Source organism: Condylura cristata, unplaced genomic scaffold (assembly GCF_000260355.1).
Source record: "Condylura cristata isolate star-nosed mole 26May11 unplaced genomic scaffold, ConCri1.0 scaffold00010, whole genome shotgun sequence".
Classification (NCBI taxonomy): Eukaryota; Metazoa; Chordata; class Mammalia; order Eulipotyphla; family Talpidae; genus Condylura; species Condylura cristata.
In genome coordinates this window covers 31,397,808-31,417,339 of record NW_004567111.1, presented here as the reverse complement: position 1 = coordinate 31,417,339, position 19,532 = coordinate 31,397,808, and the positions used below count along the sequence as shown (strand labels likewise).

General features: G+C 40.0%; 1 protein-coding gene across 4 annotated transcripts in view; it reads left to right on the top strand.

The window, feature by feature from the left end:
* Positions 1–11,620: 11,620 nt before the first annotated feature.
* The window catches only part of PCDH17 (protocadherin 17), a 90,815-nt gene continuing 82,903 nt past the window's right edge, over positions 11,621–19,532 (top strand). For 3 of the 4 annotated variants that reach the window (XM_012723289.1, XM_004680113.2, XM_012723291.1), the window contains exon 1: positions 11,621–15,553. In XM_012723289.1, the coding sequence (XP_012578743.1) occupies positions 12,980–15,553 (2,574 nt within the window). In that variant the 5' untranslated portion in view covers positions 11,621–12,979. The remainder of the gene's footprint in view (positions 15,554–19,532) is intronic. The other variant, XM_012723290.1, reaches the window with a different exon arrangement.

The window sequence follows — 19,532 nt, the reverse complement described above, 5'->3', positions numbered from 1 at the left end:
GAGATTGGTAATTCCAAATAAATGCAATTATTGTATTTTTAAAAACAAAAAGTGCATAACTCTTGAATGTTCACTATATCCATTTTTTGTCATAACAAAACTACAAAGCAACTAAAACTGCAGTAGTAATGACAATTGATTATTAGTAAGGAAAAGCCTTTTTATTTACTCTCCACACATTTAGAAGGGAGGAGCATCACATATTTGATTAATATTTTTTGAGATGACAAAATTTAGTTCTGGGCAATCACCTGTCGAACCAGATGAAAACCAGGGTCTTCTAGTAATATTTCAACATCATTATGATACAGTCTATTTTGAACATCTACCCAACCACATACAGAATCCAAGATTGTCATAAATTCTAAGGTTCTGTTTAAGCTGCCAATTAGCCTATGTATTAATTATGCACTGAAATTATTCTGTTGGATAAATTTATTTATTGATACTTCCACTGAAAATGCTAAGTCCATAGAAAGTTTAGTTCAGTTAAGTTCTTGCATCATATATATATACATATATATATATATATAACCAATTAGGATAAATGATAAGTATTTTCAGTAGAAATAGAGATAACTCTGAGTTTCAGTGAATCGATCCAGTTTTAGAAAAATAGCTATTATTTTATTAATATGACATAAATCAAGCTTATTCACCAAAGAAACCCATAATATATTGGGGCTTACATATAAACAACAGTGAACCACTGCAATTTAGTGTATCTTAGCTAGATAAGTCACCTAAATAAAAGGTACTTCTCAGAATTAAGGTCATGGAACCCATAAGGATCTTAAATTGCCTCAAATTCTGTGTCTCCATCTATACCACTTTTCAAAGACTTATTATCAGGCCCACCTCTTAATTTTAATTCAGAAGGGGTCTCTCATCACAGCAGATGTTTATCTGCCCTTGTCTCTCTCCTGTCTGTTTATCAGTGTCTTCATAAACCAGTGGCTACTCTTTAATTGATAGCTGTAAGTGGTTCTATCTTAATTGCCCCACCTTGAGATTAGTTAGGGTCATTACAATGTCAATATGTATAACATCTTGATCAGTCAGGAGCATGACAGCATCAATACATATGACAGACTTAATTACAGCAGTCTAACTGCTCTCTCTGCCCACAGGGTGGAGCCCACTCAAAGCAGTGTTAAAAATGCAAGAAAAACATTGAGTTAACACTTAACTACATATTTTTTGCATCACCCTTGACATTTGAAAACTACATATTTTTTGCATCACCCTTGACTTTTTGTGTTGATTTTCATATTTTCTTTGGTAGCCACTTGAGCTGTTTTAATTAATAAACTTTGATTTTTTTTAATTTTTTTAAAGACATTTATTTTGTGCATACAGAACTGGGGTACAGGCCAGAGGCTCAGGGGCTGCAAGAGGCTTCACCAGAGACAGAATGGGGAGCAGAACAGGCCCATCCACGAAGTATACTGCTGAGGGGAGCAGTGGGCGGGTCAGGAGACGTCTGCCCCCCACGTGTTCACCACCGCGGTAGGCGGGAATTCGAACACATGCGGAAGTGGCTTAAACTTCTCAGTGCTGTGCTTTAATCCACTGCGCCACCCAGGGAGGGCCAACTTTGATATTTTTAATCCAAAAAAAGCCCTTTCTTCATAATGAATCCTTGTTGTATATTTTTCACTTCCATAACTTTCAGTATTTTTTTTTTTCAGTAACTGGATGTCCTGTTGTGTTTATTTTTTCTGATTTTATTTAGCTCCATTGATCCCTTTCAACAGCATTACAGGAAAACAACATAACTTTTTCATGAATTCTCCTAAGTTTTCTGCAATATTCTTTCTGCTGTTGACTACACTGACTGGAGTTTTGTATTTCATAGTGATGCTTTTGAAATTAAACATTGTTTTTCTTACCCAGCCACTTCTTCACGATTCTTGGATTTACAGTCTCCAAAAATAATTTTGAGATCATAAACCAGAACTTTGGAAAGACATTCTTCTGTTTCTGCATTAATACCACCACACAAGAGCAAAGGTTTTGTTGCCTCAATGTTATTTTGAAACTCTTATCTAAGCTACTTATTTGGTTTTTTTGAATGATGCATTTATTCTGCTCATCTTCAAACAGGACTATCACTGAGTAAAGACTGTTTCTTTCTGGTTCGTGGTGGTGCAGGAGTTAAGTCTCTGCTCTCTCAAACTACCTCCAAACACTGCAGCAGGAGTTTGAACCCTGGCTAGTCAGGGATCTAACCAAGATGGTGCAACAGACCTGTCCTGTTTGGCCCTCAGCAGTGTGTTTCAGTGGATCCTCCTGTTCTGCTCCCCACTCTGTCTCTGGTGATCCTCTCAATCTTGCCTCTGCACCTCTGGCCTACACCCCGGTTCTTGTATGCTTAAATAAATTAAAATAAATCTTTTTTAAAAACATACAAACACAAACCTGTCTATGTCTTACCTGGGATATTGTGCGGATTTTATTCAGATTTACCTGAAGCACTTCCTAGAATTTCTGATAAAATATTTGACCACGGGCCCTCCCTGGTGGCATAGTGGGTTAAAACATAGCACTAAGAAGTTAAAGCCACTTCAGCATGAGCTCGATCCCCGCCTGCCCTGTAGGTGATCCACATGGCGTGGCAGACCTCTCCTGACCCACCCACTGCCCCCCTCAGCGGTGTACTTTGTCAGTCGGCCTGTTCTGTTCCCCACTCTGTCTCTGGTGAATCCTCTCACTGCCTCTGTACCTCTAGCCTGTACCCCAGTTCTGTATGCACAAATAAATAAATCTTTAAAAAAAAAAAAAAGAAAGAAACTTGACCACCTACCTCTCTCTCACCATTGCTTGATCTTTTAACTTCTTTCTCTGATACATGTCTTTTATATTTCTCCAGGTCTTTTCCTCTAGATTCAGGAAGTTAAGATATGAGAAGTCTCCTTCAATGTAACCCCATCTCAATTCTATCTAAAAAACAAGTGTATTTGTTCAAATGTATCATTATTGCCCTTTTCCACATTGACTTTACATTTCAAAATATATTTTCAGTAAATATTTATCAAGGTTTAGAGACAATGGAGGAAGTGTCATCTATACTAAATCTCTGGTTCACTTTGAAACTAGGTCCAGTCTTTAGGCTTTGACTGATCACACATATTTCTTCCTCTTACGGTACGCATGCATTTAAAGCCATACATGTTGGTTTCCTTTTCTTTAATATTTTCACTATGAAGCTAAACTGTACTGTTACCCAAAGTGCTCTGAGTCCCATGGTATACCTGTAATTCCATTACGGGTTGCTTTGCATTAATGTTGCCTTTAAAAGCATGTAATAATTTAATTGTATGTTTTCTTATACAGTTATTTTAGAAATAATTTTTAAATCACTCATCAGATTCCTGGAAGTGTCCCTGACTCAACAGTCTTAGTTACCACTTTTCAAATATTGTTAGAGGCTTGTTGAAGTGGCTGATGGTAGTTTTGTAATCTTATCCTCTTCATGCTCTTCTAAGTCTGTTGACACCAGCAGTACTGTTTACCTTCAACCCTGCAGGATTACACATCTACAGTTATCCAGAGTGAGAAAGACCCTTATATCACATGGACTTCTTGTTGCTAAAACTGAAATAAAGGAAAAATGAAAGGCTTGTTTTGTCTTGATTTCTGTGGCCCACCACAAGGAAGAAAGATGGACGCAGATAAGCTGAACAATTAGAGTTTATTGCTCCCAGGCAGCAGCTGAGACAGAGCTACCTAGGGTGGGGTCCCTTAGGGTGGGGTCTGCAGCTACTGTGAATGCTGTAGGGGAAAGTGTCTCTTATAGGCTTTAGGTTCAGATTCTTGAAAGCTGACTGTGGCTGTATACCTGGATGTGAGGCCTGGTTGTGGTCATTGTGCTATTGCCCATATATGGTCACACAGATAGCCCTTGTGTTACTACCCATATCTGATCACACTCAACAAGGCTACATCCTGAACAATCTTCTAAATCCGTTCTGGTTGAAAGATTCATTTGCAATATGATAGTTACAATCCATTAAGTCTATCATTGCAAATGCAGCTTTTGGTTAAAATGCAGGAAGTTTTTTATTTAAAAAAAATGGGTTTTGAATTACTAAAATATAACTTATGGAGTATAGTGTGTCACATTAATTCAGCTCACCTCTCTTAAAATCTTAATACCAGAACAAAGTTGCTGTTTGAGAATTTTTCAGAGTTGTTTGTACTGAGTATGCTAGTCAGAAATATTCAAATCTTACAAGTGCTCATGAAAATATTCACATAAACTGAATTTATAAACCACCATCAAATTTATTGAAAAGGGGTCTATAACATTCAGCAAATTTATTTTATTCATTTATTTATATATACAAGAGCTGGGGTGTAGGCCAGAGTTGTGGAGATTGAGAAGATTTACCAGAGACTGAATGGGGTGCAGAACAAGTAGATCTATTCAAATACACTGCTGAGGGGAGCAGCAGGCCAGACAGCAAAAGTCTGCAGCACCATGTGGGTCAGCTCACTGGCTGGGGGACTAAATTTGTGGCTGCAGTGGCTGCCAATAGGTTCTTAGTGCTGAGACTTAAACCCTTGCACCACCAGTGAGACACACCAGTGAGCAAATTTTTGAACAAAAATTAAATTAGTGTTGTTCTCTACTGACATATTTTCAGAATATTTTAAATTTATATTTCTATTTATATGCTTCAGAATTTAATCTGTATTTTTCTATGGTGAATATTAAATGATTAGTTAGGTATCCTCATTTTTTAAAAATATTGTATTTATGGTTGTCACATATCAAATTTGTATTATAGTCACCATTTTTGGTAGAAATAAAGTTATCTCCTTAACTACTAGTATTGAACTCAAGTCTTCAATGCTAAAAAAAAAATACTATGAATCATTATTTTTCTATTTTCAGTATTGACAATTTGTATATAAAGATGGCTTTCCCCCCGTGCATATTCTATTCTCATTTTCTAGAAACAGGTGACACTAAATCAGAAAGCTATGGACACTCTCTAAGAATCTAAAGTTAGAAATTTGTTCTAAATATCAGTCCAGCCTTGGTAATTTCAAGGACGACTCATTGCAGCGATTCCTTTTATTTAACATTTAACATGATTTCAAAAACATCACTTGAAAAGAACAGAAATGATGTTATTTGTTGTGTACCTGATTATGGATGTTTTGGGGGGTAAGAAAACTAAACAAAGCTGCTTTTCCTAAAACAAAAGTATACTATTTTCTGGGTAACAAACACTAGTGTTTAACAGTGTGAGGTTTTCAATTGAACTGCTCTGAATTTTTTAAAAGATAAGAGGAAATATGCTTAGTTCACTGAAAAGACGAATTTGCATAAGTAGAACATAATTACCCAAGTAAGACCTTGTCACTGAGACTTCAGAGGGTTAATGATTATGATGATAATTAAAACGCAGAGGATTTGTAGAGCACTTATTTGCTTTCTGAAGAGCTCAGTGACTTCCCGTACATTCTCATTGATCTCTGTGCAATTGCTATGTAACAGGATGTTTAAATATCTCAGGATAATGGAAAGGAATGTGTGCCCCGCTAAAACCCTAAGTGATTGTAAGCTTTTGGGTTTTTCTTCACCTGAAAGGCAGGACCTCCAGTGACACAGCTTTTTGAAGCATCATTTTAGGTCATCATAACAAAAGTGACTGAGGAAAGAGTGCCACCTACTGAATCCAATTTCCCGGGTTTCCTCCAAGGGCTGATCTCTTTGTTTTAGAATTGTCCTAACTACTTAACTGTAAGAAATAATGGGATTGTTGCTCCATGCATGAAACATTTATTACCTTTGTTTCCAGTTTCAGACACGTTAACGACTCAGCAGTCACATATATAAATTAACTATTTCATTCGTAAACTTTTCATTTGTTTTAAAAAGTAGTATGCAAAGGCTGAACAAACTGAACTTTTTTATGAAAGAAATTTCAAAAACAAGTGGCTACATTAATGTCTCTTTTTTGGCTAAATAACCACAAGGGGGAGCTAGCATGTAACATCTCCTGGGGCAGGAATGGAGGTTTCAAAATTGAGTCCTCTTATTTCTGGCTAAATCAGGAAACGATAAAAATGTGTCATCTAGAATTTATGAGGCTGAAGATACCTTTTCTCAGAATTATTTCCCTTATATTGTAATCAACATCCCTTTTAAATGTATACCAACTAATACATTAGATGTAATGTAACATTTTTGCTATGCCAAATTCTGTTTCTACATGGTCTCTCTCATGTACTCTACACTCAGGTAAACACACACACAGTCATTCTCTTTCTCTATTTAAAACATAGCAAATAACATTCACACTTAAAACAAATACAAAAGATTAACTTTTAAATTTGTCACAATACTTTGCAATAAATGCCCTGAAACATCTAATTTCAAAAGTTAATCATTGTCAACTAATACATGAATTTTTCTTCTGATATATATATATACATATACATATATGTATATATATATATATAGGCATAATATATATCATACATGGACATCAGTTGGAAATTTGTTTATTTATTGTGTGAGATTCAAATTACAGACCTTGCATGTATTTATAGGGTTAATCTTAACACATTTTTTAACTGTTCTTTGGAATATACTTCCCGTATATGGGAGGAGAGCACAAATATGTACCAGTTATTTCCTAATATTACACATACATATGAGATAAAAGGAAAGTGAAATATGTTATTTACTGCTGAATACTTTTCTAATTGCAAGATTTCATCATTTCCAAAAACACTGGAAACTTCATTATTCACATTCAATATACTGTTTTTTAGAGATACTTTCCCTTTTCTTTTTGGTTATATTGCTGTTAAGTAGAAAAGGCTGGGCTCTCAAAATTTTTTAAATTGTAAAGCTCCCTCTGAAATTTCAAAATTCAAATTAATTTGTTTTGCTTTATTGTAATTCTTATTTATCAGTAAGGAGAAAGATATGTTTAAATGATTATCCTATTGGTCATGTAAATTTGACATTTGTTAAAAGGTAAAGATTTGATTAAAAGTAAAAATGGTCAACAATTGTGAATTAGAGCTGAGCCAAAAAATCACTAAAATAAAAGGAAAACTACGAATAATGAACTATCACTCATTTGAGGTTTATGGTGACATGGATTTCTTTAATATTTATTATACTAAAACAGTTTAGTCATTATGTTAAATTTATTTATGAAAATTCTCTCTTAACATAAGAATATGTGGAACTGGCTACTGAATAATGGAAAAAATGAAGGAAAAGGAAAGTGTGAGAGTTTTTCATTTATCTAAACCATGGCTATGCTGAAAATATCACCATCAAAAATTTTCTGTTAAGAGTTGTATTTTATTGAACTCAAGAATACAGTAAGCAGAATAAGTTGCTGAAGAATGCTATACCTTGTCATTATAGTTACATGAAAAACTGTCAGAAGTACAACTAAACTAGTAAATACAAATTTTAAAGAGTCAAAGTCAAAATTAGGTATTTAGATCACATAAACTTTCATGAAATAACATTTTAGAATGTCTTAAAATAACAATTCAATTTACAATTTAATGCAGCAGTATAAATCAGATTTGTCCATCTAGAAAATAGACCTTAGTAATTCTATTTGAATTTGTTCCAATATAACAATGTATTTTAAAACTCACCTAGATTAGCATAATAGCTTATTAAGAGTCATGTTTATATAAGTCCTTCAAAATAATTTTTTCTCAATAAGTGTGCATACATATTATATGTTTATTAACTCACACAAGATGATTAGATGTATATGTTTAATAAAAAGTATTAATATAATTTTGGTTTAAGGTTGAGACTATTTATAGTTATAAATCATGATTATCAACTAGTCTCTTGAGAAATATATGTAGGTATTGCTAGGTATTCACAATGCTACACTTTTCTAGATTTCTTAACTAGATCTCATATACTTATAACCTGGCATAAAAACTAATAGGATTTTTGAACTGTTTTGTCATATTTACATCATCCCTGTTTTCAAAAACATTGATAGCAGTAGCATAAGCATAATTTAAAAAATCTCCATTAGAGACATTGCAAACACACATGTAAAGTACTTGAGAAAAAAAAGATAGACATTATAAAATACAACATGATTTAAGAAGGACTGTAATTTTAAAAACTGTGGCTATGGGGAAGTTAAATAATTAGAAATATCAGTGATTCCATGTCCTTCAAAAATAAAATGCTGAGGACAATACATAAGGGTGAAAACATTTTGGATATATGTCAGTCTAACAATAAAACTCAAGACTACAAATTAGATAAAATACAGAAAAGATGTTTGACTCTTTGATAGTTGTTTGCTCCCTTTGGCACATGCCCTGTGCTATTTATCATCAGCATGGTCATTCTCTTCCCACACACTAGAGGGAGGTGTGACATAATTACTCTGAAGGAGGGGTGGGTGCATTGATACATTTGAAACACAGATGTATTTCATCTCAGTAGTTTCCTCTTAGACACTCTTTCCTCCCTTAGTTCATATCATCACACCTAATTAAAGCTAACACTTCCTAAATAATTACACAATACTAAAATAAGCTCATAGATTTGTCATATTTAAAAGTAATGATGAGTAACTGAGTTTATAATCTTTAAGTTAGCATCTGTTTTTCAAGCTTCAGAGCTTCGGCTTCCAGAAGACAAAATATACTAACCCAAACAGATGCAAAGGTGATGTTCACAATGCAGCATGGTTAGGTACCCACACAGCAAAACAAACCAGATTTCTACAAAGGCCTAGCTCCTCTACAAAGCAACACTGCATGCATATCAAACGATTTATCTAGAATATGTAAAGATGACAAGACTGGAAGGCCTTACAGTAAAGAGCTCCTCTTTAAATTTAAAGCTGTCAAAGATAGTCTTTAAGGGGAGTGGTGAATTTTGGATCTAGATCAGACAGCAAATCAGACTGTAAGTTATCTCACTGAATCCTCTGGGAAATAAATCATTCCCTTACCTGAATCTTTCAGCAATTATCTCAGTAACAATCATCAGAACTTTCTTGTAATTGTTCTTGATTTGATTTGCTTTGAATCCTGAATTTTTCATGTTACAATTCATATGTTAGTCATTCACAATTTATAAATGGCAACTTAAATTTAGTATTTATGAATTGCGATCAATACTCTAGCAATCAAAACACTCACCTTTTCTATTTCAATACTTCAATTTTCTTTTTCAGTCATAACTCTTTCCCAGAAAGATTGAATCACAAGCAAAATTCAGTCCTGGTTTGTGGCTGTTTGTGATAATAGTTTGGAAAGAAAAGAATCTCTGGGGTTAGGAACTGAATTGCAGTAGTGATAGAATCAAGAACCTGTGCAAGTGGGTGAAGGGGTTGCTGGTCTTGGTGGTGATGAGGGTACTTATTTCCATCGATCTGCCTTGTCTTTACCATTCAACTTCTATGTCATAGGAGCGTCGACAATGTGGTTTTATCAACGCCTATTTGGCAAGATTCAAATTGCCATACGTGAAACTTTAATAACAAGATCAAGTGAACAAACACCAAAAATCGATGTATAGGGGGTGGGGGGCGGGGTCGAGGTGGGGGACCCTAGGATGCCCGTTTTGACTTGAATCTAAACTGAGAGGTAGATGACTGGAAAGTATAGAATCCTTAGATGTGAATTTTAATAAACTGTAAGCTTGAGAGAGCCTTTCTCCTTAAAGGAGAGGTGATTTCCCTCTGGAAAGAGGCGGCCTATCTTTCATTAGGCTTCTGGTTTTCTTCTGAAACACTTTCATAATCAAGTATCTTTCCTTGCATGAGTGTCTGGGGACAAGTAATTTTTCTCCCAGGATAGAGAAAGTTACATATTGATTGCTGTTGTCCCGAAGTGCTCGCACAAGCGCGGTGGAATCCACACACCATCACTGAGATACACATAACACTCCCAAGAAACACACAAGCGCGCGCATTAACCGCACACAACACCTCAAACGCACACACTCTGCAGCTCATCCAGCCAGACTCAAGCACCGTCGGGAAATTTGCGCCTCCCTTGGCATGGATGTGTATATGGTAAACTGCGGTGAGGAAGAGAGAGGGGGAGACAGAGACAGAGACAGAGAACAGAGAGTGAGTGTGTGTGAATACAGAAAAACCCATCAGGAAGACCGCAGCTACCTTACTCCGCAAGCACGCTGCGATTCCGGTGTCTGTGTATATCAGACAAAATAAATAAATAAATAAAATCGTTGTCAAACTTTAAAAGAAAAGTCTTTCTTTTCCAGAGGAAGGCGGTGGAAGAGCTTCTGCTGGTAGTTAAAGACCAGGGACACCCGGCAGCGAGGCCCTGGCCGCCGCGGTCACAGGAGAGCGCAGGCTTGGCTAGCACGGCCCGGCTCCCATCTAACTGATCTAATCAATGACTCCGAAGCTCTGGGGTTCCTGGCTCCGCCCCCGCCAGTCTCTTCTCTTCCTCCCATTGGACGCAGTGCGGGGAGGAAGGGCTTTGTTCCTCACGCGGATTGGCTGGCAGGGAATCAGTATCAATGTTTAAGCGGCGGCGTGAGGTGAATAGAGTCAGTCAGCTAGAGGCGCTGGGGTGAGAGCAGGGACTGCGAGCCCAGCGGATGCGGCAACCGCGGAGGGCGGCTAGGGAGACGCTCTCCAACTGTTGAATTGAATTTTCAGCTTTCATTTCCACTGATGCTTTGCTTGCGGAGATGGATTTATTTGCTTTGAAATCCGCAAGTCTTTCGCAGGCTGTGAGCTGATCCTGACAGGCACCAGATTGAAAGAGACCACCCGTGACAGAAAAGGAGGAAAAAAAAAAAAAAACCCCTCCACAACGGACTGCACGATTAACTATGCACACCGGTGCTGGACTTTGTGAATAGAGAACATTGAGGGGGAAATCTTGAACTATGGTATGGGGCTAAGCTATGAACATTCACTGGAATCCTGATTTCTCCCCCCAAGACTCTGAAAGATTTTGGGGTCTCTCACGTCTAATCAAGAGGAAAGGGTTTTTAAACTAATAATAATAATAAATAAATACACCTAGCAAAACAGAAGCCTTGTTTTCCAGAGCCTCGGACTCCGGCAGAAAGAGGTAGAGTAAAAGTGCTGCTGGATTCAGCTTCACCTTCCTCCTCCCCTCCCTCCCTTTCTCTCGCTTTTTCTTTATCTCCAAAACATGAATCTGGCTTTTCTTTCTGTTGAGTGAGTCAGAGAAAGCGTTAGGAAGAAGCTGCAACTAATGTCTGTGAAGGGAGGACCAAGAGGCGAGAGTGAATACGATTCGTTCCGCCGCTTCTGACTCATCCAGCAGATCAGAACACCTGCATTTCTGGATGTGTCATTCCCGTATGTCGAGGCGCGACGAGATCCCAAAATATGTATAGACAGACCTGTGCCTAATATCCCCCCCCCCAGAGGTATCTCCCCGGGGTGGGCACCCCTGGCAGGATCGTTTTGGCCGCAGCTCTTCACACCCTGCCCTCCCCGAGTCGCCCAGAGAGACTGAGTACGAGCCAGACTGCAGAATGCATCACGCCAAACCTTGATGTGTTTCTTTCAACCAGCCAGCCCACTCCTTCTACTATTAAATTTTTTAAGAGAAAAAAAAAACGCACTTTATTCGCTTCAAATATTCACCACTTTTATTCCTAGCCAAGGTTTTCCTTTTTAGATGAAGAGGACTGAGAGGCAGGGCCATTGGAAGGAGATGCTGAATAGAAAGAAAAGAGAGGCACTTGACAGCCCAGCCCTGTGAATGCAGAGACTGTTTCCCTTCTAGCGAGAGACAGGGAGTGTGTGTGTGCTAGAACTGGGAGGGTGGCTCCCCCTTCCTTTTTATTCCGCCTCCCCCTCCCCCCTTCAAATCTGCACATCCAACCATGAGTTGCCTGTTGATTTCCTTTCGCCTGGGAAGAAAAGCAAACTGGAATTAAACTGCATGGAGAGAAGTCCTTGCTTGCGGGCAGAGGATGGGATGGTAGCGGCAGCTTCTGGCTTGGTTTAGGGAAATCACAGAGTGTGTATTCTACGAACAGAGGCGGAGATATAGCTGTATATTTTCCACTCCCAATAGACTCACACAGCAAACGCTGATCTGGCTGTGGTTTTCCTGACTTGGGGGAGAGCCTTTTCCGAGGAAGAGAGGGAGGAGCTTGGTGGAGGGAGGAAACTACAAATCGGGACACTAGTTCTTTGCGCTGCATTTCCTCCCCTCCCTTTGGCTGCTCGGAAAGGAGAGAGAGAGGGAAAAAAAAATACGCTTGGCTGGGAGATGCAGTCCGCCGCCGCCGCTGCCTCAGCCGGCAATGCAAGATTAAATCTCTAAATGCAGCAAAGCACTGCCTGAAAACAGACTAGCCCGCGAAGCAAGCAGACATTGCACAGAGCTCCGGGGAAGCTTCAAAATACCTCTGACTCTCTCTTCATTGCTCCTCATCCCCATCAATTTGAGACGAAAAATAAGTAAGGATTTTACTTTCAGATCAGCCTGGAGACACACCTCCCCACTCCCTCCCCCACTAGATGTGAAGAGTGTTCCAGAGACTAAGGGCGGGATTTGCAGCGCCCTAGCGGGAGCTGGGAAAACCTACGGATTCTTGAGCTCATTATCATTCCTCCCGGACGCGATTTCCTTCTCTTCGCCGGCCTCATCGCTCAAGTTTGAGTCGCCCGAAGTCCGGGCAGGAGAGACAAAGCCCGGGGCTCGCCCCCAGCCGCAGGGAGTCGCCGCCTCTTTCGGTGGCCCTGCAGCTTCCCTGCACCGCTGCTTCTCGCCCAGTGCGGATGCTGTAGATCAACAGGTTCGGGGAACTTGAGCGGAATAACGAAAGACCGCGAGTGCCGCAGCCGGGGAGCCCCGGGAAAGAAGGACCCATAGACTTGTGGCTCGCGCCTCGCGCACGCAGCGCAGGGACCCCAAGCTGGCGCGCGCCCACCGACTCGCCTCTCCGGTCCGGCTGCTCCTGCCCCCACCCCACCGGTCTGGGATGTACCTTTCCATCTGTTGTTGTTTCCTCCTATGGGCCCCTGCCCTGACGCTTAAAAACCTCAACTACTCGGTGCCAGAGGAGCAAGGGGCCGGCACGGTGATCGGCAACATCGGCAAAGATGCTCGACTGCAGCCAGGGCTTCCGCCCGCAGAGCGAGGCGGCGGCGGCGGCGGCGGGCGTAGCAAGTCGGGTAGCTACCGGGTGCTGGAGAACTCCGCGCCTCACCTGCTGGACGTGGACGCCGACAGCGGGCTCCTCTATACCAAGCAGCGCATCGACCGCGAGTCTCTGTGCCGCCACAACGCCAAGTGCCAGCTGTCCCTCGAGGTATTCGCCAACGACAAGGAGATCTGCATGATCAAGGTGGAGATCCAGGACATCAACGACAATGCGCCCTCGTTCCCCTCGGACCAGATCGAAATGGACATCTCCGAGAATGCCGCCCCTGGCACCCGCTTCCCCCTCACCAGCGCACATGACCCGGACGCGGGCGAGAACGGGCTCCGCACCTATCTGCTCACGCGCGACGATCACGGCCTCTTCGCGCTGGACGTCAAGTCCCGCGGCGACGGCACCAAATTCCCAGAGCTGGTCATCCAGAAGGCTCTGGACCGCGAGCAGCAGAACCACCACACGTTGGTACTGACTGCCCTGGATGGCGGCGAGCCGCCGCGCTCAGCCACCGTGCAGATTAACGTGAAGGTGATCGACTCTAATGACAACAGCCCAGTCTTCGAGGCTCCATCCTACCTAGTGGAATTGCCTGAGAACGCCCCTCTGGGCACCGTGGTCATTGATCTGAACGCCACAGACGCCGACGAGGGTCCTAACGGTGAGGTGCTCTATTCATTTAGCAGCTATGTGCCAGACCGCGTGCGGGAGCTCTTCTCCATCGACCCCAAGACCGGCCTGATCCGTGTCAAAGGCAACCTGGACTATGAGGAGAACGGGATGCTGGAGATCGATGTGCAGGCCAGAGACTTGGGGCCCAACCCCATTCCTGCCCACTGCAAGGTCACTGTCAAGCTCATCGACCGCAACGACAACGCGCCGTCTATCGGTTTCGTCTCCGTGCGCCAGGGGGCGCTGAGCGAGGCCGCCCCGCCTGGCACCGTCATCGCCCTGGTGCGGGTCACTGACCGCGATTCGGGCAAGAACGGACAGCTGCAGTGCCGAGTCTTGGGCGGAGGAGGGACGGGCGGCGGCGGCGGCCTGAGCGGGTCCGGAGGGTCTGTGCCCTTCAAGCTTGAGGAAAATTACGACAACTTCTACACTGTGGTGACTGACCGCCCGCTGGACCGAGAGACACAGGACGAGTACAACGTGACAATAGTGGCGCGGGATGGAGGCTCGCCTCCACTCAACTCCACCAAGTCTTTCGCGGTCAAGATTCTGGACGAGAATGACAATCCCCCTCGTTTCACTAAAGGACTGTATGTGCTTCAGGTGCACGAGAACAACATTCCAGGAGAGTACCTGGGCTCCGTGCTCGCGCAAGATCCCGACCTGGGCCAAAACGGCACCGTGTCCTACTCCATCCTGCCTTCGCACATTGGCGACGTGTCCATTTACACCTACGTGTCCGTGAACCCCACCAATGGGGCCATATACGCGCTGCGCTCCTTTAACTATGAGCAGACCAAGGCTTTTGAGTTCAAAGTACTTGCCAAGGACTCGGGTGCGCCCGCTCACTTGGAGAGCAACGCTACTGTGAGGGTGACAGTGCTAGACGTGAATGACAACGCGCCGGTGATAGTGCTGCCCACGCTGCAGAACGACACGGCTGAGCTGCAGGTGCCGCGCAACGCTGGCTTAGGCTATCTAGTGAGCACAGTGCGAGCCCTTGACAGCGACTTCGGCGAGAGTGGGCGCCTCACCTACGAAATCGTAGACGGTAACGACGACCACCTGTTTGAAATCGATCCGTCCAGCGGCGAAATCCGCACACTGCACCCTTTCTGGGAGGACGTGACGCCAGTGGTGGAGCTGGTAGTAAAGGTGACTGACCACGGAAAGCCCACCCTGTCCGCAGTGGCCAAACTCATCATCCGCTCGGTGAGCGGTTCCTTGCCTGAGGGAGTTCCCCGGGTGAACGGGGAGCAGCACCACTGGGACATGTCGTTGCCGCTCATCGTGACTCTTAGTACTATCTCCATTATCCTCCTAGCGGCCATGATCACCATCGCGGTCAAGTGCAAGCGTGAGAACAAGGAAATCCGCACTTACAACTGCCGAATCGCCGAATACAGCCACCCGCAGCTGGGTGGAGGCAAGGGCAAGAAGAAGAAGATCAATAAAAATGATATCATGCTGGTGCAGAGCGAAGTGGAGGAGAGGAACGCCATGAACGTCATGAACGTGGTGAGCAGTCCTTCCCTGGCCACTTCCCCCATGTACTTTGACTACCAGACCCGCCTGCCCCTCAGCTCGCCCCGGTCAGAGGTGATGTATCTCAAACCTGCCTCCAACAACCTGACTGTCCCTCAGGGGCACGCGGGCTGCCACACCAGCTTCACTGGACAAGGGACTAATGCGAGCGAGACCCCTGCCACTCGGATGTCCATAATCCAGGTAGGAGACTTTTAGCATAACTGGTACTTGACGATGTTGCTGGGTTTGGACCTGTCCTGAAACCTTGGGAACAGGACAAATCACCACACCAGAGGCAATGAGAGGGGAAAAGTTACTAAATGGAAATGGTTTGCACTTTTGCCACTCTGTGTACAACAGATTCTATACAAAAGTCCTCCCATGTAAATAGTCCAATACCTGCAAGATGTAAATTGTCTTTTGTTGCAGTTTTAAAGTTTATTTTTATAGATTTAAAATGTTTGCACTGTTTAGTATTTATTTTATATTTTATTTTTATTTGTTGGTCTACATTTCTATCCAACACACACACACACAAAAACTCCCTCAGTAGAAAAAAAAAGTTTTAGTTATCTCACTTTAAAAGTTTTTAATTCCATTGAAAAGTCTGATACCAAAAATGAAAAAAATGTATACCTAAGTATTAAGAAGGCAACTCACTGAAGTACATCATAGAAACCAGTCAGAATTCCAGAGTCTGGATCAATTTGAACTTCATCCCTCAACAACTCAATTTTATATTTAAAATGTGTTTTCAAGGACAGGAATTCCATTTATTCTTCATTTGAAACTGCAGCATAATGTATTAGTGTAACTGAACTGTGGAAGTGTGAATTATGCTCCCATTTCTAGCTCTTTCAAAAGTTTGAATAATTGTAGGCTCTGGAGAATGACTGGTAACTATGAACAGTTCATATTTAATTTGTCCTGTGGTTTTCCTTATCTGTTTCTTGGAATCACTGAGCAGAGTACATCAGGGCGGTGGAAAACTTATTTTGTGCCATTGAAACAGTAGACAACATAGTACTAAAGGTATCTGATGTGCCAAAAAGAATTCCAGGCTTCTTTAGATTTGTATACTGTATATTTTCAGTATACATAAGTGTTATATGATCTATAGCAGAGAGTGTAATTCAAAGTTGTTGATTTAAAATTTTAAACGAATGACCCATCACGGACCTAAAGTTTAACAACAGACTGTATTGTCAAGTCACTGCTTAGTTTATTTTATTCACCATTGAGTTGTGTTGTAGAAATAATAAGTCTTATTATAAGTCTTGCTACAAATTATTCTGGATGAGTAGTACTTAAAATTCAAAATTAAGTTTAACTAAAATTGACATTTTTGGAGGAAGTATAGTTTGAGGCAAATGAAAAATACCTGCATAATTTTATGCTTTGAAAACTGAATAGTTTTTAATGACACTGACTCAGCAATGCTTTTATTATTAAAATCCAGTATTAAGATTTCATAATCTTATCCTTTCTAAGTGATACACTATAAATGCCAAAATTAAAGAAGCCATATTTACTTGTAATCTAATATCCTTAGAAAAGATTGGTATTTGAGATTATTGAGTACTAAAATATCAAATGTACTATTAAATCCCACTTTTTTACAGTGTTCTTTGTATATCAACAGTCACAATTTTTTGAGGTCTTTATAAACTGAACAAGAAAGTCATCTCTTAAAAAATTATATCTTTAAAAGTTTGTGACAGTATAAAAATTATGTTTATGATAATTTATTCAGAGGGATATACGTTAATACTTTTAAAATGTTTAACACTGATAATTTCAAAGACATTGCAGAGGTGCTAAATCTTCACTTCTAATGTTTTCAGTTGAATTATTCTTGAAATCCATTCAAAATGAAGTTGGTGCCTTAAACATTTTCAGCAAGCCTGATTTTCTAGATTAGTAAGGAATAACATTTGGTGGAAGTATTCAGAAGGTTTTGATGGGCAGGAGTGAATATATTCTATTTACAACATGTCTTCATAAAGCTGGTCATTGTTTGAGGGGTAGATGGATGAGGATGAGGGTGACTCCTTTCATTGGGAGAGAGAAAATTTCAACAGAAAAAAAAAAAAAAAAAGAAAGACAAACTGCATTGCCATTCCCTTTCTTCTAGAATCATAACCCATGCCAGTGAAGTCTTAAAAGCTTTAGTTTCCAATTCTTGATTTTTTTTTCCAAAGCAGCTATTCCCTATATTGCTCCTGCCATGGAAATATCTCAATATAAAATGTTTTTATTTTGTAAATTCCAAGCATGCTAATTTCCTGTTAAATGTGTCAAATTTTTCTTATTACCTATTATGGAGAACAAGAATAAAGTAAATGCAGTGACCTTTTCTTTTTCTTTTTTAAGTTAGTGCTGCATATATTTTGTCTTAGAGTGACATGCTCACATTAAAATGTTCAGGTGTCCCATAATGTTGTTTCAAGTGCATTTATTAGTGTGTGTATTTAAAACAGCTCACTATTAGTCTCATGTGTGTTTTTCCAGGAAGAATTTTAATCCACAGAATGCCTGTGGGCTAACAACTAGTAGGTCCCATTTGTCTTTACTTTCCAGCATTTTGGGTACTGTTTAGAAGGTGCACTTTTTTTTTATTTATGGAAAAAAAAGAATTTCATAGTAATTTTAAGATATCCTGGTAAAGTCTGGTGTGAGATTTTGAACTTAAGGATTTATTATAATTCAAATTATGAATGCATATTCATAATTCATTCAGTATGAATGCATATTGTATGAGTCACAGGTCTAAAGATTTGAAGCTACAAATCTGTAAGTTTGTAGACAAGAGTATATGTTTCATTGCATGTGAATGCAGAATAGTCATGTAAGCTGATATAATAACTGGCTTGTGAGAAGACATTTTATTGCAGGTTATAGTCAAGTGTCTCAAAGTAAAGTCAGCCTATAAATGATTAAACAGTAGACTAACGATTAAGGTATTTTACTAATCATACCATAGTTCAACATTGTTAAAATGAAATATTTTATCCATATTAAAGCTATCAAACTGATTTTGAAAAATAGGAACACAGTTTTTGTGATAGGTGAGGCAAATTGATAAAAATGTACTAAAACATCTTTCATAGAACTAATTTACATGTAAATTATTTCCTATGTTAATAGGAGAATCTAAAAATCAAGTGCAGATCATTGCTACTTGTCCGAAACAACTGCTAATCTTGGCTTATAAGAATTATTTGTTAAGTTTCAGGGTAACTTCTCAACAGGTGTTTTCAACGAAGCCCTCACTGAGAAGAAGGGAGGAGACTGGGGACTTCTCACTGGTGGGAGAATTTACAGTTTTGTTTGAACATCTGTGTTTCCAGGTTTTTTTTTTTTTTTTTTTTTTTTTTTTGTAGCACTGCTACAAGTCATTTTAATGTTCTTATGGAAGAAAATATATTGAGCCAGCAGAATAAAATCTACAAAAATAGGTTTCTTTTGAATAATGCATTCATAATAGTGTTTTACAGTTCAATTTCAAAAGATTTACTTTAGGGTTGACTTTAGACTATTCTAGGAAAGGAAATTCTTTTGATATCTAAGCATAGTCTTTTCAATTAAAAAAAAAGGTAAACATATGGTAATACTGTCATTTAAGCATATAGAAATTATATTGAGGCATATAGGGCTATAGTACTTTAGCACAGACAATAAATCCAGTATTTTATAATAAAAAGGTGAAAGAAAGAGTATATCTTTACTACCAACATTATTTGTTGTCTGGCTTTATTCTCATTTCTCTAATGCAAAAGCTTCTTGACTACAGATGAGTTTCTACAGTCATGATCTTGAAAACTTTTCTGGTACACTAGTGATTTCAGTAACAAACATAAAGCATGTGAAACATTTCTTTCTTTCTTTATAAGTTGAAGATATTTTACTGAAATCATTTTATTATGAGGCACTGCTGCCTGTATTAGTTTCCATAAACTTTTTTTCCATCACTGTTTTAGGGGCTTATGGTAGACTGGGTAGGAAGGGAATGTGCCTTTTATAATACTCCTTCAGGAGTGTTTGTCTACTTGTCTATTTTTAAGATATTTTAACACATAGAATAATTAATTCCTAATTAAAATTAATATGAGTACATATTCGCTTTCTCTAGGTTACTGTCTATGAATAGTAGTACAGATAAAATACACAGCCTTAATTT